At 44.8% G+C, this 20,532-nt stretch overlaps 1 protein-coding gene across 5 annotated transcripts in view; it reads right to left on the bottom strand.

Moving 5' to 3' along the window:
* Positions 1-778: 778 nt before the first annotated feature.
* The window catches only part of LOC140457921 (tyrosine-protein kinase Fyn), a 292,224-nt gene continuing 272,470 nt past the window's right edge, over positions 779-20,532 (bottom strand). For all 5 annotated transcript variants that reach the window (XM_072551741.1, XM_072551762.1, XM_072551721.1 and 2 more), the window contains 2 exons: positions 10,735-10,866; positions 779-2,638 (listed from right to left, as the gene is read on the bottom strand). In XM_072551741.1, coding sequence (XP_072407842.1) covers positions 2,430-2,638; positions 10,735-10,866 — 341 coding nt within the window. In that variant the 3' untranslated portion in view covers positions 779-2,429. The remainder of the gene's footprint in view (positions 2,639-10,734; positions 10,867-20,532) is intronic.

Here is a 20,532-nt window from a genome sequence, read left to right as displayed (position 1 = left end):
GCTAGCTGCACACAGTCATAAATGACATTACTGCATTGACCATCTCTGCTACCTTTAGTAAATCTACAGGCTACAGTGGGATCTCCCATGCACCATCCATACTGTTCTCATCACATTTGATGGTATATAATACTAGTAATCTGCTCTCTGTTTGCTTTCACTTGCTTCTTGCCTAATTACATTTTGTTTATTCCAAGTTGCCTTCTGTTCTGCTCTGAATCTTTCACAACATACCCTTCCTGTTTCCTGATGGAAAAGTCACGGTGTTTTGCCTTTTGCCTTTGATTAAGAATTCCATAGCTGTTGGGTCATACCAGATTGGGGCGGGAAGTTAGGGGAAAATCTCAAGTGCTTTTACTCCAAGTGCAACTACTTGTTTTTGCTGTTATCCTTCCAATCCCACAACTGGAGAGTAGAGCGCTGCATCCTGACCTCAGCTGTTCCGAATGATGAGTGCAGGCAATGTGCAATCACTCTGAATGAAGACCACACTCAATATTGCATGTACGGATGAAGTCTTCCTGAAATGTTGCATCTGCAACTCAGATCTTATCAAAGTTAGTTGCACATCAGTTGCAGGAACAGTTTGCTCACATTAACCGGGTATGTCAGCTAATTGCGTGGAGCTAAAAATGTGAACTTTCCACCATCGTAGCACATTCCTGTAAAATATCAAAGGTGTCAGCTGCTCCTTGCTCAAGAAAGGCCTTGCTTCTTGTTTCAATCGTCCTGCATATTTCTCCATTTGGACACAGCACAAATGATTCCAGAGCTGGGCTGACCTGGCTAAGACCTTTATTGTACAGGTTTTAAAATGACAAGAAATGGATTAGGAAAATTGAATAGCTATGTAAAATATGCCGACTGGTACAGAAACGGTAAAATGTATATTTGAAGTCAGTTGAAATGTTAAATTCTTAATATGAGTTGGGAGGGAGAAAATGAGAACAATGCAGAGGAATCATTTGGTTAAAATGTACAAATACCAAGATTCCAAAGTTTGGACCATATGGGCAATTAAAGGGATGTAGTAACATCTGAAAACACATTACTACATTTGTGCATCTGCTATCAAAGTTATCAAGTGCATAGTAATTCTATTAAAATAATCCTTTAGGATGTAATTGGCTGACCAGGAAGCAATCTGGAAACGCAAGTGGTTACTGCACGGAGGTCAAAGTTACACATACAAAAGCATTTTAAAAAAAATCAGCTAGTGAAGTTAGACGTTAAAAGACATTCTGGAATGCTGGAACTCTTTCCTTTTGTTCTTCAAATGACTGCGTTTGTCGTGCTAACCCCTTCGGGATTCCCTGCGCATTTCTCAAGGGCAGGGTCGGTCTCAGTCTAAACTGTTCAGCACGATGATGAATTGCAAGAGGTGTCCAGACAACACTCCCACGAGATGTTGTCTGTACGGCAAACTTCCACGTCTCACCAGCTCTCGGCATTAATCTGGTGAGTACACTCAGTGGTGCACAGAGTACAGTCAGTGTTGAGTCTGTTGTGATCACTTGGTGCCAATTGAACTACAGTTTCATTCACATCGTTATCATTCTTAGGGTAAATGATAAGTAATTAGATCTTCAGCACAGTTTCTTTAAATATATCCTTTTCAGATGACATAATATTACATCACTAGGTTTTTAGAAAAGAAATCCTTACAAGTCTATAAACTTAAACAGAGTAGTAATAAAAACAAATCAACACAATTTGTGATTAGGATGGTGCAGCAATATGCAAACAAGATGCCAATTTCTTTTGGCAGCATCCTATGTCACCGAGTGGTTCACAACCATAGCAATATGCAAATACCTGGGGTTGGGGGGAGGATGGAGGGGAAAGAAAAAAAAAAGAGAAGAAATGTCAGTGAGAGTCCAAGTTTTACAGTTGAAGGCTTTCAGTTGCAAACGGCCCTCCTCTTCTCTGCTGAGCTGCGACAGCATTTGCCTGAGAAGCCATGGGTGCCTTTGGAGGCTGATGCAACACTGAGAAGCCCCTTTAGGGAGAATCCAGTCAGCTGGCAGCAAAAGGAAGGAGACATTCACTCAATGCCACTGGCATTCTCACATGGCACAGGGACAAGAATTGACTGCTTGCAACCCCCCTCCAGTTTCGTTAGCATTGAGCTGACAGGCAGGCAGTGGGGAGCGTGGGGAAGACAAATATTTCTCGGCAATAAGTAGCATTTTAGAGATGGTTCTCCATCAGTTCAACAATGACTATTATACAATATGAACGTTCTGACATATTCAAAAAGGGAAGCCACGTGGCTGAAGGGAAGGCGCCTGTTTTCCACGGCAAGGGAGTAGGAGCGTGATATTCAAAGTTACCAGTTCCGGCAGGATCTGGAGATTATCCCGGCTGGACAAACGGGGAGAAGGGGAGGAGCACCCATAGACGAGAGCAGTTTTCAATAGCACGGCCAATCACAGGTTGTCTCCTGGCTGATACTGGGGCTCTGTCGCAGTGAAGTAGTCCTCTAGGAAGGCCTGCAGGTACTCAAAGGTAGGCCTCTCCTCTGGGTCTTTCTTCCAGCACTGGATCATGAGCTCGTGCAGGGAGCTGGGGCAATCTTGTGGAGATGCCATTCTGTAACCACGTTCCACCTGCTCCAACACCTCGCGATTATTCATACCTGGGCAAGACAGTAATTGAGTTGAGCAATACTTGAATGGATATGTATGCTTACCATTCAATTGTGTTGAACATGATATCACGAGGTGGTAATAACCAACCCTAACCATATCACATCATCTCAATTTTGTTTCAGGGCATTCCGGTAACTCCGATGAGGTGGTATTTATTGTCTATCACGAATTACCTTGAACACATTAAGGGTCAAAGTCATGCAGTGTGGTACTGACATCACTCAAGATGGAAAATGGAGGGCTGTCAGATTGCCTTCCTTGAAGAATTTATTCCCACAGTCCAGTTCATTACATTGCCATTTAGGGGTGGCACGGTGGCTCAGTGGTTAGCACTGCTGCCTCTCAGCGCCAGGCACCCAGTTTCGATTCCACCCTCGGGCAACTGTCTGTGTGGAGTTTGCACATTCTACATGGATTTCCTCCAGGTGCTCTGGTTTCCTCCCACAGTCCAAAGGTGTGCAGATTAGATGGACTGGCCATACTAAATTGCCCCAGAGTGTTCAGGGATGTACAGATTAGGTGGGTTAGCCATGGGAAATGAAGAGTTACAGTGATAGGGTAGGAGGGTGGGTGTTTGTAGGATGGTCTTCGAAAGGTTGGTGTGGACTCAAATGGCCTGTTTCCACGCTGTGGGGATTCTATGATTCATTTCCATGTGCTAGCCCAAAACCTTCCAATTTGCCACAGTTACATTTCAACGGTTAACCTCTGTCCAACAATCGTGAACCACAGGCAGAGTACCATAGAAAAAACATTAAAATCAAACACTCATGCTGAAGGGGGAGCGTTTCACAAATACAGCAGTTGGCCTCATGAAGTTTGCCCCAAACTGTTACTCAGAACAAAATGGATTCCCTAAAAGTGAAAAGAGGAGGGGAGAGACAGCAGAAACACAAAAGAAGTCTGATGGTAGGTCACCTCCGTTTGTGGTACCACAAACTCACAGGATGATGATTAAATACAAATTGGGATATTCCTGGAAAAGGATTGTTGAAAATTGAATCTTCCTAATATTTACTGTGTAACATGAGATTTCATATAACAGCTATTACAGCAGAACTTCACTTTCCAAAATGTTAGCATGTGAAAACAAAGCATTACAAAAAAAAACAAAGGTCATGATGCCCGTCGAGCTAGCATCAACAACTTACCTGGCACCATGCACATCCCACTATCAGTGTGTTTTCAAATATAAGAAGGATTTTTTTGTTTTAGAAAGTATGCAAACTCAGATGAAGAGAACATAATCACCCAGCGTCATGGCTGGCTGTCTTATGGCCATTGGCCAAAAGGGTTCAGCTAATTGATTGATACAGAGAAAGTAACTTGCCCCTAGAAATATGATAGAACTATAAAGACTAGGCTCAGAGAGAGGAGCAAGATTAGAGTGATGCTGGAAAAGCACAGCAGGTCAGGCAGCATCCGAGGAGCAGGAAAATCAACATTTGGGGCAAATGAAGGGCTTTTGCCCGAAACATCGATTTTTCCTGCTCCTCGGATGCTGCCTGACCTGCTGTGCTTTTCCAGCACCACTCTAATCTTGACTCTGATCTCCAGCATCTGCAGAGTGAGGAGCACTCAGGGTAGGATGTGCTGGGGGAAACTGCAGGTGCTAGACTACTTTGACTTTGGAACAACTGCAGGGTATACCAAGGAAGTTAGAGAGGCCGCATCCGTGCTGGAAAAGGCAAACAGAGCTACGAGAGTTCAGGAGCCAGATTCCGTGCTGGAGTGACTGCACAGGCACTAGGTCAAATCCACACTCACAACAAGAATAGAGTCAATGCTGAGGCACAGGGGATTGCCCCTCTTGGGGAGGTTCTCATCAGGCAGACCTGGGGAGGCAGCCAGCTCACATCAGAGGGCTTCATCAGGCAGATGGAAGACAGATCAGAAGGACAGGAGGAAGACCCCAGAGAAGTGTTCCCTTATACCTCGGCTAGAGAGCAGGATGCACCCCATCACTTTAGAAAGACTGACACATTCTGCAGCAGTAGCTTGAATGCAATCTGGTATCAGTGAACCATCACCAATTGTCAGGGCTGTAAACTTCCTTTATTTATCACATTACCCAATGCATCATATCTAAACTACCACCTCTTAAGAAACTTAATAAATTACCAGAAAATTACTTACAAATCATTGATTAGATTAGATTACTTACAGTGTGGAAACAGGCCCTTCGGCCCAACAATTCCACACCACCCCGCCGAAGCGTAATCCACCCATACCCCTACATCTACATCTATCCCTTACCTAACACTACGGGCAATTTAGCATGGCCAATTCACCTGACCTGCACATCTTTGGACTGTGGGAGGAAACCGGAGCACCCGGAGGAAACCCACGCAGACACGGGGAGAACGTGCAAACTCCACACAGTCAGTCACCTGAGGCGGGAATTGAACCCGGGTCTCTGGCGCTGTGAGGCAGCACTGTGCCACCGTGCCGCCCACCAATACCCGCACCTATACCCGCACCATTGACTGTCTAACTGTGGTCACACAGCACTCTAATCAACAGGATACATTCATTCGATTCCTTCCCCCCATTCCCCACCCCACCCTGGCTGGCCCCAGCTGGGAAGGTGCCCAGGAGCTCGTTTTTACTCTGTGCCCTCCCCTCAGCCAATGTGCACACACCCCTCAATGTGCACACACCCCTCAATGTGCACACTCCCCTCAATGTGCACACACCCCTCAATGTGCACACACCAAGCCAAGTGGCTACACCAGTAGGGGGTGTGTGCTCATGACTGAGGATGTAGACGAGCTGTTTATTGTTCCACATGGTCAGGGGTGAGTGACCCAATTATCACATACTTAGTTAGCGTTATAGAATCCCTAGAGTGTGAAAGCAGTCCATCGAGTCCATATTAATCCTCCAAACAGCATCCCATCCAGACCCACCTCCCTATCCTAACCCTGAATTTCTCATGACTAATCCATCTCGCCTGCACATCCCCAGACACTCTGGGGCAATTTAGCCTGGCCAATTCACCTAACCTGTGGAGGAAACTGGAGTACCCAGAGGAAACCCACACAGACACGGGGAGAATGTGCAAACTCCGCACAGACAGTTGCCTGAGGCTGGAATCGAACCCAGGTCCCTGTGGTGCTGTGAGGCAGCTGTGCTAACCACTGAGGCACCATGCCACATCACAGTGAAAGTTAGGAAATTCTCAGGTTTAAAACCTGCTCATGATGATGTTTGTAGCTGGTTAAAGTGTAAGTAGAAGAACGTTCCCTTCCACCTGGTTGTACTCATCAAGATTATTCCTGTCAGTGATGTGTAACACAACCTCTCCAACATTTGGTATAAAACACTGAGTGGTATGAACTTTGTTTGATCTTTGGAATAGCATTTTCCCCAACCTTCACCTTGTTAAAAACAAAACACTCTCTGCCTGCCTGTGAGAGCACCCATTGTGTAATGCTCCCGTGGGCATGTTATTATTGTTGTTGGCAGAGCAAAGCTTCACAGGGATTGCAGCTTCCTGCTGCTAAAGAACAAAATCAAATAAAATCCACTCTGTACTGCTGCCCCCCCAAAATGTTTCCCATTCTTACTTTCAACAGGAGGCAGCTTATTTTCTGGAAGGCAGGACTCCAGTTGTGTGCAATCTCAACAACCTTTAACTGGGCGTGGCATATTCTAATCACTGATAAAATATGACTGATCCAGAACATTCTTTGCCCCCCCCAGCCATTCCGCTGATGGCGTTCCTCTCTCCAGGTGAATAAAGTCAGAAGTCACACGACGCCAGGTTACAGTCCAACAGGTTTATTTGCAATTACAAGCTTTCGGAGCACTGCCCTTTCATCAGGTGAACCTGTTGGACTATAACCTGGTGTTGTGTGACTCCTGACTTTGTCCACCCCAGTCCAGCGCCGGCTGTTCCACATCAGGTGAATAAAAACAGACGAGCAAACCAGCCAGAGATTGGTTAAACCGCACCTTTCCCAATCCATCATGTCCGTGGCAACAGTTCAGACTTGGAGTTGGAAAGTTGCACATTCTGTCTTACTTCAGAGAGCAGAGTGCAAAGTCAGGACTGCACTGCTGAAAGGGCTGTCTTTCTTACTAGATTTTAAACTGGAGAGGTTGAAGAAGTTGGGACTATTCATCCTGGAAGGTCAACAGCTTTTATGGTTTTGATTGAGGTTTTCAAAACCATGAAAGCACTGGAAATAGCAGACAGGATGAAGTTGTTCCTGCTCTTAAAAGACAACCAAATGAGGGGGCACTGATTTAAAGTGATGGGCAAACAAAGCAAGACTAATGGGGGAATAACCCTTTTCATTCAGCGAGTGGTTATTGGTCTAAATCTAGGATCAAATCCCACTCTGGCTGAGATTACCATGAAGGACCCGCCTTCTCAGCCTAACCCCTCACCTGAGGTGTGGTGACCCTCAGGTTAAACCATCATCGGTCTTCTCTCACTAATGACAGAGCAATCCTATGGTCTTTTGGGACTTATAGTTAGGATATGGAATGCACTGCCTGGAAGTATGGAGGAGGCAGGTTCAACTGAGTCATTCAAGAGGGTAATTGTTTGGATAGAAATGGTGTGCAGAGGGATATAGGGAAAAGGCAGGGGATTGGTGTCAATGAAAGAGAATTGGTGCAAATATGATGGGCTGAATGGCCTACTTCAGTGCTGTAAGAACTCTGCATTCTTTGCAGTTGAAGCTCTGCAGCCTGGATGTGGCACTGTTTTGAACAAGGTGGTGTTTAATGGGTGGGCAGAAGAGTTTAGGCAATGGTGATGGTGGGGGAGGGATGGGGCTCCCTGATGACCAGGGCAATATTTATTCTTAAACACCAAAGACCGCACCCCCCCCCCCCCCCCCCCCCCACTCCCGATCCTATCTTTTGCCATGTGTGAAAGCAAGGCCCCCTTGCATTGTGTTCTGTACATGAGCTCATCAATGTGGTAGCAGATCCTCAGTAACTTAACGCTCGTTACTTCATCCTTTGGAAAAGAGCAGGAGCTTGTAAGAAGCCTTCACTAAAACTGTGAATGTTGAAATTCTTGAACATAGGAACAGGAGTAGGCTATTCAGCCCATTGAGGTAAAAACAATGACTGCAGATGCTGGAAAGCAAATACTGGATTAGTGGTGCTGGAAGAGCACAGCAGTTCAGGCAGCATCCAACGAGCAGCGAAATCGACGTTTCGGGCAAAAGCCCTTCATCAGGAATAAAGGCAGTGAGCCTGAAGCGTGGAGAGATAAGCTAGAGGAGGGTGGGGGTGGGGAGAAAGTAGCATAGAGTACAATGGGTGAGTGGGGGAGGGGATGAAGGTGATAGGTCAGGGAGGAGAGGGTGCACTCCTCACTTTCTCCTACAACACTTCCTCCTTAGCTCTGATGTGTGCGACCTCACCTCAGTTTTAAATTCTGCCTCCTGGTTCTAGACTCCCCGCCCAGGGGAACCATCCTACCCTCATCTTACCTGCCTTTCCTTTAAGTATTTTGTTTGTTTCAATACTATCACTTCTCATTCTTCAAAACTCCAAAGAATACAAACCCTGTCAGCCAAATCTCTCTTCATAGGACAGAGCCACCACTCCTGGAACAAGTCTGCTCAATCCCTTTGTTGCACTTCCTCAAGGGGCTGAATAGAAACACGGGATAAAGAAGCAGGTGTAGGCCATTCCACCTGTTGAGCCTGCTCAATACGATCCATGGCTGATCACCCAACTCTGTAACCTCTTCCTGTTTTTTCCCCATACCCTTTGATCCCTTTAACCCTAAGAACTACATCTAACTCCTTCTTGGAAACATTCAGTGTTTTGGCCTGAATCACTTCCTGTGGCAGAGAATTCCTCAGGCTCACTGCTCTCTGGGGGAAGAAACTTCCCCTCATCTCAGTCCTAAACGGTCTGCCCCATATCTTAAGGCTGTGACCCCCAGTTTCTAGATTCTCCACTCATCAGGAAGATTGATCCTGCATTTCCCCTATTTGGTCCTGTTAGAATTTTATAGGTTTCTACGAGATTGTCCCCACACTTTTCTAAACTGCAGTGGATATAATTAATCAGTGTCTGTTCTTACATCAGTGCTGCCATCCCAGGAATCAGGCTGGTAAACCTTTATTACACTCTCTCCCTGGCCAGAACATCCTTCTCCGATATGGAGACCAGAACTGCATATAGTACTCCAGGCATGGTCTCACCAAGACCCTGTATAACTGGAGTAAGACATCTCTGCTCCTATATTCAAATTCTCTTTCTGTGAGGGCCTGTACTGCACCTGCATGTTTACTTTCAGTGATTAGTGTACAAGGATACCCAGGTCTCTTTACACCTCCCCTTTCCCAGTTTATCACCTTTCAGATTATAATCTGCCTCTCTGCTTTACAGGTCTAACCATAGAGTCATACAGCATGGAAACAGACCTTTCGGTCTAATCAGTCCACACCAATCATGTTCCTAAACTAAATTAGTCCCATCTGCCTGTGCTTTGCTCATATCCCTCCAAACCTTTCCTATTCATGTACTCAGCTAAATGTCTTTTAAACTTTCTAATTGTATCTGCAGCCGCTAATCTCTCTGCCAGGTTTCTCCACACACAAACCACCCTCTGTGTAAAAAACGTTGCCTCTCATGTACTTTTAAAACCTTTCTCCTCTCATCTTAAAATCATGTCCCCTAGTTTTGAACTCCCCACTCGAGGGAAAAGACCATTGTCATTCACCTTATCTACGCCCCTCATAAACTTATAAACCTCAATAAGGTCATCCCTCAACCTCCTAAGCTCCAGTGAAAAAAATCTCAGCCTATCCAGCCAATTTTTATAACTCAAACCCTCCATTCATGGCAACATCCTGGTAAATCTTTTCTGAACCGTTTCCAGCTTAGTGGGCGGCACGTGGCACAGTGGTTAGCACTGCTGCCTCACAGCACCAGAGACCCGGGTTCAATTCCCGCCTCAGGCGACTGACTGTGTGGAGTTTGCATGTTCTCCCCGTGTCTGCATGGGTTTCCTCCGGGTGCTCCGGTTTCCTCCCACAGTCCAAAGATGTGCAGGTCAGGTGAATTGGCCATGCTAAATTGCCCGTAGTGTGAGGTAAGGGGTAAATGTAGGGGTATGGGTGGGTTGCGCTTCGGTGGGGCGGTGTGGACTTGTTGAGCCGAAGGGCCTGTTTCCACACTGTAAGTAATCTAATCTAATCTAATATCCTTTCAATAACTGGGCAACCAGAACTGCAGGCAGTAGTCCAGAAGAGCGCTCACAAATGTCCTGTACAACCTCAAAATAATGTCCCAACTCCGACACTCGAATGTCTGAGCAATGAAGCCAAACGCCTTCTGAATCATGTGATGCAAATTTCAAAAATTATGTATCTGAACTCCTCGGACTCTCTGTTCTCTAACTCCACCCAGGGCCCTATCATTAATTGTATAAGCCCTGCCCTTGCTTGTTTTACCAAAATTTGTTTTACCAAAATGCAACAACTCACATTTATCCAAATTAAACTCCATCTGCCATTCCTCAAACTAATTGATCAAGATCTCTTGCTATCAAAGTGGATAACCAAGGGCTTTTGCCCGAAACATTGATTTCGAAGCTACTTGGATGCTGCCTGTGCTCTTCCAGCACCGCTAATCCAGAATCTGGTTTCCAGCATCTGCAGTCATTGTTTTTACCGGTCAGATTTATCCACGTTGCACTTCATTTGCCATGCATTTGCCCACACAAATTGTCCAAATCACACTGAATGACTTCTTCCTGAGCTACGGAGACTAAAACTGTATACAGTATTTCAGTGTGGGTGTGAACTAACAACTATAGATATCAGCTCAGCTTACAAAACCCATCTTTATGGGGAATCTGAACCAACTTGCCCAAGAGTGAAAAACTGCCCTGGGCCACTGAATATTAATTTTGGACTCACTGAGCAGAGTTTCAAAATGGTTCATTCATGCCCGGACAATACTTCAAACCATTGAAATATATAAAAGATTCTGAAGGGGTTAGACAGCTTTGTTTAAATATTGGGAAGTAGGGAGACCCCTTTCCCAGATCCCTGCTCTGTCGTACACCAGACAAATGTGTTACACTCTCTGTATTTCTCACCTGGATAGGGCACTCTCCCCTTTGTCACCAGCTCTGTCAGCAGAATGCCAAAGGACCAGACGTCAGACTTGATTGTGAACCTCCCGTACAATGCCGCTTCGGGTGCAGTCCACTTAATGGGAAATTTGGCACCTAGATGGTGGAGAGATATGAGATTTTTGAATTGCTTTCCTTTCAAAGACCGGCATACAAATCAACAAACCGCTTCTTGGGTATTTCTGCAACAAGATCATGCTCTCCTTCCCTAAGTGCAATTTGTTTTCTTCTTCTTCCTTGTGCCTGAGACACTGCAGTCGGGGATGGAGTAGATCCATATTTTCCTCCAAAGGTGACCAATGGGGTGGCACAGTGGCTCAGTGGTTAGTGCTGCTGCCTCACAGTGCCAGGTTTGATTCCAGCCTCAGGTGACTGTCTGGTGGAGTTTGCACATTCTCACTGTGTCTGTGTGGGTTTCCACCGGGTGCTCCGGTTTCCTCCCCCAATCCAAAAGAAGTGCAGGTTATGTGAATTGGTCATATTAAATTGCCCATAGTGTTCAGGGATGTGTAGGATAGGTGCATTCATCAGGGGTAAATGTAGAGTAATAGGGTAGGGGAGTGGGTCTGGGTGGGTTACTCTTTGGAGGGTCGGTGCGGACTTGTTGGACTGAAAGGCCTGTTTCCATACTGTAGGGATTCTCTGTCCCAGTAACGGTACAATAGGGTCATCAGGAAGGTGAATGGAATGGTGGTCCATTCTCCCCGTGTCTGCGTGGGTTTCCTCCGGGTGCGCCGGTTTCCTCCCACAGTCCAAAGATGTGCAGGTCAGGTGAATTGGCCATGCTAAATTGCCCGTAGTGTTAGGTGTAGGGGTATGGGTGGGTTGCTCTTCGGAGAGTTGGTGTGGACTTGTTGGGCCGAAGGGCATGTTTCCACACTGTAAGTAATCTAATCTGATGATCAGGTCTCAACTTCTAAGCATGAGTCAGATCAGATTGAGAAGCAGAGCGGGCATCTCATAGAGTGGTACACGTTCTGCAGCAGAGTTAAATTAAAACTTACATTTAAAATTTACTTCAACACTGTTCACATTCATTACATCCAAATTTCTGGGATGGGGGAGTCCAAAACTAGAGGGCATAGGTTAGAGTGAGAGGGGAAAGATATAAAAGAGACCTAAGGGGCAACTTTTTCATGCAGAGGGTAGTGTGTGTCTGGAATGAGCTGCCAGAGGATGTGGTGGAGGCTGGTATAATTACAACATTTAAGAGGCAGTTGGATGGGTATATGAATAGGAAGGGTTTGGAGGGATATGGGCTGGGCGCTGGTAGGTGGGACTAGATTGGGTTCGGATATCTGGTCGGTATGGAAGAGTTGGACCGAAGGGTCTGTTTCCATGTTGTACACCTGTATGACTCTATAACTCTAAACCATTTTTGAAGGCACCAGAAGCAAAATGCAGAAACAGTTTGGAATTAAACCGCACCTTTTGACAACCTCAGATTGCCTAAAGACACTTTACGTTCTGCAGAGTAATCTGACACTTCACTGTAGAACTCCCTCAATGTAAATTATGTGCTTAACTTACTGGAGTGGGACTTGAACCACCAATTTTGTCATGGAGATAAGGTTGTTACCATTGTGCCAAGCCTAACACTGTGAACAGAGTTTAGATTTTCACTCGCATGAGGGAAAGCAAAAGCTGCAGCAATACATAACCAGTACAATGCAATTGATACCATATTAGGATCAGAAATAAGCCACTCACCCTTGAACCTCAATCAGATCATAGCTAATCCAGTTCTCCGCTCCCATTTCACCTCCCTTTCCCTCCATCCCGTTCCAAGTAAAAGTCGACCTGAGCATTGAAAGCTCCAATAACCTGAAGCAAGCACCATCTTGGAGCAGAAGAGAATCCCTTTAAATTCCTTTTATTACTTTAAATACCTTGGTAAGATTGCCCCTCAAAAATTTATACTCCAGGGAATGCAACCCAAATGTTTGCAAACTGTCTGTTTAATCTGGCTGCTTAACCCCTTCTTCCCAGTCTAATGAATCAGTGTTGCACCTTGTTCCAAGATGAGAACATCCTTCTTGAGATCTTGTGCACAAAACAGGACAGAGTCCTGACGAGGGGGGGATAAGAAACATGGGAAATTTTCCAGCCTGCTCCACCATTGATTATAATCTATAATCAATTAGATTATAGGGGAACTGCACCTTAAATACATCCATCCACCGACTTTACATATGGCTTTAATTTTACCTCAGGAATGGACGAGCAAACCTGGAATTTGCTGATGGGGTCAGAGGGGTGCAATGGTCTGGTGGAATTGTGAATGGAATTCCATTGGTTAGGATAAAAGGAATCAAAGTGACATGGGTTAGGATCAACATCAGCCAGGAGAGACACAAGTGACCACACTCAATAGGGGAGAGGGGGACGATGGGGATGGGGTAGGAAGTGACCACCGGGTGATGCCCCTGAGGAATCTCTGCAAACTCTCAATCAATTCCTCTCAATTTTGGCATTTTCGATGCACCTAACCATGACAGCTTTTTTTGGCTGAGGAAACTTTTGACTTGTGCAAAAATGTTCTTTCTGGGGTCAGCATAAACAATCTATCTCTAATTTTTAAGATTAAGATTACCACCACCTCACTCCACCCAAACACTTCATCATCTCAAACACTTCAAACAGATCGTCCCCTAATCCTCTTTACTGAAGGAAATATTAGCCTTGTCCAAGTGGGCTTTTGTGTTGTCATGATAATGTCCCTACTTCCCCTCTGGACTGAAGTCCCACCTACTTCAGAAATAACATCTCTGAACAGGTTGATGAGGAGCATAGTATCTACAAGTCTAGTTCTGTGCAGACTACCTGATAATTTAACCCTTTGCATTCTGGTGTCATTCTGATGAACTTACACTGCACTCACAAAGTACTGTAATCTTCCTGAGGGGCAGGGCTCAGAAGTGATTCTGTAACTGGAGTTCTACACAGCATTAGCAATAACTTCCACTCTTTCATAGTCAACTCTTTTAAGATAAACATTTCATTTGCTTTTCCAAGTTTGTAATTGTAGTTGTTCACTGTTATTTTAAAATGATGTTTGTACATGTTTAGAGTGATTGAGACCACCAGCACAGAAAAAGGCTCTTTGGACCCTCATATCTATGCCGGGCAAAGCCAACCATCCATCTATTCTACTCCCATTTTCCAACACTTGGCCCACTGGCCTGCATGCCTTAGCATTGCAACTGCACCTCTAAATATTTCTGAGACGTTGCCTCTACCACCCACACAGGCCGTGAGTTCCAGATTCCCACCAATATTTGGGTGAAAGTGTTTTCCCTCACAACTCCTTTAATCCTCCTGTACCTTACCATAAATCTATGTTACTAATCCCTCCAACAAGCTGGGGTCTAACCAACATGTTATACAGTTCTAGAATAACCACCTTGCTCTTAAATTCGAATAAAGACAACAAACCCATATGACTTCTTAACCACTTTATCCATCTGTCCCTCTATCCCGCTGATCCTTGATGATTCCCAGGGCCCCACCATTTCTTTATCACTCTTCCACATTTCCTAGGCTCTTGCCTTTTTTTTGTTTTTCTCTCATGGGATTGTGGGCATCGTTGGCTGGACCAGCATTAATTGCCCATCCTTAATTGTTCTCGAGAAGGTGATGGTGAGGTGTGTAGTTGAACCGCTGCAGTTCACTTGGTGTAGGTAGAGCCACAATGCTGCTCCGTAGGGAGCTCCAGCATTTTTACCCAGCGACACAGAAGGCACAATGATATATTTCCCAGAGAGGATCGTAAATGGCTTGGAGGGAACTTGCAGGTGGCAGTGTTAGGTCATAATCTGGTGTATTCCTTCGAGTCCAAGGTGGATGATACTGAACTTTGCCATGACTCTATCTGCCCTAATGTTTCTCACTCACTGCCAGCCAATATAGCTCACTCTTAATTGCCATCTGAACTGACCTAGCACGCCATCAGTTGTAGCAAAAACAAAAGGAATGAAAACCACAGGACTACATAGTCATACTCATTGAATCATACCTTACAGACAATATCCCAGACCCCACCATCACCATTCCTGGATATATCCTGTCCCACCGGCAGGATAGGCACAACAGAGGTGGTGGCACAGTGGGATACAGTCAGGAGGGAGTTTCCCTGGGAGTCCTCAACATTGACTCTGGAGCCCCATGAAACCTCATGGCACCAGGTTAAACATGGGCAAGGAAATCTCCTGCTGATTCCACGTACTGTCCTCCCTCAGCTGATGAATCCATCCTTTTCCATGTTAAACAACATTTGGAGGAAGCACTGAAGGTAGCAAGGGTGTAGAGTGTACTCTGGATGGGGAGTTTAATGGCCCCCATAAAGAGTGGCTTGGCAGCAGCACTACTGATTGAGCTAGTCGGGTCAAAAGGACATTGCTGCTAGACTGGCTTTGCAGCAGGTGGTGAGGGAACCAACAAGAGGGTCAAACATACTTGACCTCATCCTTACCAATCTGCCAGCTGCAGATGCATCTGTCCATGACAATATCAGTAAGAGCGACGACTGCCCAGTTCTTGTGGAGACAGAATCTTGTCTTCACATTCACAAGACCCGCCTTCATGTTGTGTGGCACTATCACTGTGCTAAATGGGACAGACTTCAAACAGATCTAATAACTCAGGACTGGGCATCCATGAGGCACTGTGGCCATCAACAGCAGCAGAATTGTACTCCAACACAATCTGTAAGCTCATAGCACATTATATATCCCCCACTCAACCATCACCATCAAGCCAGGGGATCAACCCTGGTTCAGTGGAGAGTGCAGGAGGGCATGCCAGGAGCAGCACCAGACATAACAAAAAAATAAGGTGTCAACCTGGTGAAGCTACCAAACAGGACTACCTTCTGTGCTGGACAGCGTGAGCAGCAAGTGATAGACAGAGCTAAGTGATCCCACAGTCAACGGATCAGATCTAAGCTCTGTAGTTCTACTACATCCAGTCGTGAATGGTGGTGGACAATTAAACAACTCACTGGAGGAGGAGGTTCCACAAATATCCCCATCCTCGATGGTGGAAGAACCCAACACATCAGTGCAAAAGGTTGAAGCATTTGCAACAGTCTTTAGCCAGAGGTGCCAAATGAATGACCATGTCAGCCTCCTTTAGTGTCCCCAACATTACAGATGTTAGCCTTCACCCAAGCTGATTCATTCCATGTGACATTAAGAGGCTGAAGGCACTGGATGCAGCAAAGTTCTGGGCCCTGACAATGTTACTGAAGACCGGTGCTCCAGAACTATCTGTACCCATAACCAAGGTCCACCAGTATAGATCCAACGCTAGTATTTACCAAGCCATGAGGAAAATTGCTCAGGTATGTTCTGTCCACATCAGTTCCTCATCTAGGTGTTCATAATGGGTCAGGAAATTGCAGAAGTGTTCATTAGTCATAATCTTACAAAGCTCTCTTGTTTTAATATGTATGCTGATGTTTGTGAGTCTCACTCCAAACTGAATATCACTTGTTGAATCCTGCCTAATGGAATGCATGCCTGTTATTCCACTCTTGCATCTCCCAGCTCCTAATCAATTTCCAACGTGGGTCAAGCTAAATACTCATACACTCTTATTTTCACTGGTAATATCTTATTAGATTAGATTCCCTACAGTATGGAAACAGGCCCTTCGGCCCAACAAGTCCACACCGACCCGCCGAAGCGTAACCCACCTAGACCCATTCTCCTACATTTACCCCTTCACCTAACACTACGGACAATTTAGTGTGGCCAATTCACCTGACCTGCACATTTTTGGGCTGTGGGAGGAAACCGGAGCACCTGGAGGAAACCCACACAGACACGGGGAGAATGTGCAAACTCCACACAGACAGTCGCCTGAGGCGGGAATTGAACCCGGGTCTCTCGCGCTGCGAGGCAGCAGTGCTAACCACTGTGCCACCGTGCCGCCCACTTATATGGATTCATTCTGTAAAATCATATGGAAAACCTCCACAGCCCAGTGGGACTAGATTGGGTTGGGATATCTGGTCAGCGTGGAAGGGTTGGACTGAAGAGTCTGTTTCCATGCTGTGCATCTCTATGACTCTATGACTCTCCTTTGCTGACCTGACTGTAGATCCGACTGTATTCGTCTGATACGGCGAAGGATGAGGGGTGACTTGATCGAGGTTTATAAGATGATCAGAGGAATAGATAGAGTAGACAGTCAGAAATTTTTTCCCCGGGTACAACAGAGTGTTACAAGGGGACATAAATTTAAGGTGAAGGGTGGAAGGTATAGGGGAGATGTCAGGGGTGGGTTCTTTACCCAGAGAGTGGTGGGGGCATGGAATGCGCTGCCCGAGGGAGTGGTAGAGTCAGATTCATTGGCGACCTTTAAGCGGCATTTGGATAGGTACATGGATGGGTGCTTAATCTAGGATAGAAGTTCGGCACAACATCATGTGCCGAAGGGCCTGTTCTGTGCTGTATTGTTCTATGTTCTATGTTCTATATGACCTTCCCACTCTCTTTCTGATCAGCTCCTATTTGCCGAATTGCTCAAGCACTTCATTCATAATTACAGGTTCTTCCAACTTTCCCACATCTGACATCAAACTGAATTACTTGTTCAGCTTGTCTAATTCTGAACTAATGGGCTGAGACTCATAAGCATCAATATAAATATTGAAAGAAGAGAACTTTGAACGAATATGACTAATACTTTTGCAATTTCCTGACACCTACAGTGGAAGACTGAGTTTATAGTGAGACTCCCTTTCTCAGATAATCAGGAATTGCAGAAAATGCCAGTGAGACCCACATCCATAAATTAATTTAAGGGAAAAGAAAGGCTGTTTTCTCAGTTCATTTTCTTTAAAATAAATCACAATTGTTTTGACGATATTAAACTTTAACTGATGAAAGCATTTTAAATTATTTGCTGACCTTCAAATTATTTTGAAAAACAATCCATTGCTGAGAGAGAGTGTGAGATGGCACAGTGTAATGTAGTCATTGGACTAACTGGTACTTATGGATATGTTCACATACTTGAACAGATGACCTTCCTTTGGACAGATAAAGGGTCAAGACAGTTCAGATGATTTCACTTTTAAAACATGTTTTCCTAACTGTTTGGTGTTTGTTGCTCAGCATAAACACGGTGGACCGAAGGGCCAGTTTCTATGCTGTATGACTCATTGACAACAGATGCTGTCTCAGTCAATGACTCTCATCTCATGAATAATAAAAAGGGGCATTTTCATGAAGAATCAATAATACCTGCCTGAATTATCTCAATAGAACCAGAATTATGGGAAGCAAAAAAGCTTTATATTTGATAATAAAACACAGAAGTGCTTAAACAGAAGTCAAAAAGTATTTAGCATTCCCATCTGCTATCAGAGTTCAATCTATCTGCTGAAACACAGTCTAGGAGACATCAAAGTAGATATACAGCTCATGTTCAGCAAACTGAAGAAACTTTGTTCTTTTCTTCTCCAAGCTTACTAGCCAGAACTGTGACTAAATGATGTTGCAATGGTAATTAGAGGCAGGGTAAAGCCTCACTTTTCAATTATAGAGTCAGACAGTCGTACAGCATGGAAACAGACCCTTCGGTCCAACTCGCCCATGCCAACCAGATATCCTAAATTAATCTAGTCCCATTTGCCAGCATTTGGCCCATATCCCTCCAAACCCTTCCTATTCATATACCCATCCAAATGCCTCTTAAATGTTGTAATTGTACCAGCCTCCACCACATCCTCCGGCAGCTCATTCCATACACGTACCACCCTCTGCATGAATAAGTTTCCCCTTAAGTCCATTTTAAATCTTTCCCCTCTCACCTTAAACCTACGCCCTCTACTTTGGATCCCCCTACCCTGGGGAAAATACTTTAGCCATTCACCCTAACCATGTCCTCATGATTTTATAAACCTCTATGAGGTCACCCCTCAGCCTCAGATGCTCCAGGGAAAACAGTCCCAACAAACCTACTCAATTCTCCAGTAAAACCTTTATTACTTCATTAAATGTACCATCCGGGATTCAACAGATAAATGGGTTGATCTTAATCCAAAGTCAACAATTTTAAATTATGAAAGAAATATTAAATTCGAGTACTTGTTCTCTGCATTAACTATTTATTTCTGCATTGATCAAGAGTTTTTACTTATTTCTTGCTGATTTAGACTAAAACAGCACATGACTGGTGACTAAGCAGTTTTAGTTCCTTTAGGCAAGTTGAAATAACTCCACACAGGCCGTCACCAAGTCGCCCTATACTTACACGTAAAGGGGTCCTCAACGCTGATCCAGCCCCCTCGGAGCCAGCTCTCAGAGCGAACAGAACCTATGACACTCCTGTTTATATCTGTCAGCCAGGGCTCCCTGATTAGACCACTTTAACAGCCCCAAACAGGGAACTCACATTCTATAACATCCACCTAGCTGACCTCGGTAGCAATCACTACACTAGTCTACAGGTTTTGACAACCTAGACAAAACAAATTTACTTTTCTTTTCAATTTTCAACATTCCCTCTCAATTCTTTCCTCACCAGATATTCCAGAATCTAAAACTGCAGCGGGGTTTGAGGAAGAGACATTCAAGAGGATGGTTTGTAAGATGTGGGAAAAAAGGTGGGTTGTTCAGAAAGAGTCAGCCCAGATTTCTAAAGGGAAAATCATGTTTAACTAACTTGCTGGAGTTTGTTGAAGAGGCAGCACAAGTACTGTTGATGTCGTGGTCATGGAGTTCCGGAAGATGTCTGACACAATGCCACTGCAGAGGAATGTTGTAGGTCATGGAATAAAAGGGTCAGTAACAACATAGATTTAAATCGGCTGAGTGATAGGGAGCAGAGGGTACTCGTCAAATGATATTCCTCAGGATTGAGGAGTTTGTGGTGGAAAGAAATAATCCAAAAAAACTGCAAACGCTGTAAACCAGACACAACAACAGAAGTTGCTGGAAAATTTCTGGCAGCATTTGAGGAGAGAAAGTGAGGACTGCAGATGCTGGAGATCAGAGTCGACAGCGTGGTGCTGGAAAAGATTGCCCGAAACTTCCATTCTCCTGTTCCTCGGATTTTGCCTGACCTGCCGTGTTTTTCCAGCACACTCTCTCAGCATTTGAGGAGAGAAAGCAGAGTTAACGGTTCGGGTCCAGTGACCCTTCTTCAGTTTTCTGAGATTTTCCATTTTAGTATTGTAACTCCCCAGGGGTTAGTATTGGGACCCTCACTTTCCCTGATAAATATTAAATGCGTTGGATCTTGGTATGCAGGGAATAATTTTGAGATGACCTGAAATGCAGAAGCATTGTAAACTGTGGAGAGGACAGTGTGAAACTCAATAGGACGTTAATAATGTTGGTGGAGTAAGCAGACAGGTAATGGATGAGTTTCAACTCAGAAAATTGTGAGGTGATGCCTTTTGGTTGGAAGAAAATTGAAAGACTACATGAAATAGGGAATGCAATTCTAAACAGGAGCAGAGGGATCTGGGTAAATATGTGCACAGACCATCAAGGGGAGCAAGACAGATTGAGAGAGCAATTAATAAAATGTAGCTTTATTATTAGGGGCATAGAGTTCAAAAGCAAGGTGGTAATGTTGAACTTGTAGATGACACTTGTTAGATCTCAACTCAGTTGGCTTAGTTCCAGGCATCACATTATAGGAAGGATGGAGCGAGAGTGCAGAAGCAGTTCACAAGAGTGGTGCCAGATACGAGGAGCTTTAGTTAGGAAGGTAGACTGTAGAAGCTGGAACTGTTTTCCTTGGAAA

The sequence above is a fragment of the Chiloscyllium punctatum genome, chromosome 3 (assembly GCF_047496795.1).
Source record: "Chiloscyllium punctatum isolate Juve2018m chromosome 3, sChiPun1.3, whole genome shotgun sequence".
Taxonomy (NCBI): Eukaryota; Metazoa; Chordata; class Chondrichthyes; order Orectolobiformes; family Hemiscylliidae; genus Chiloscyllium; species Chiloscyllium punctatum.
Note: the sequence above shows the minus strand (reverse complement) of the source record. Positions and strands in the feature narration are given on the sequence as shown.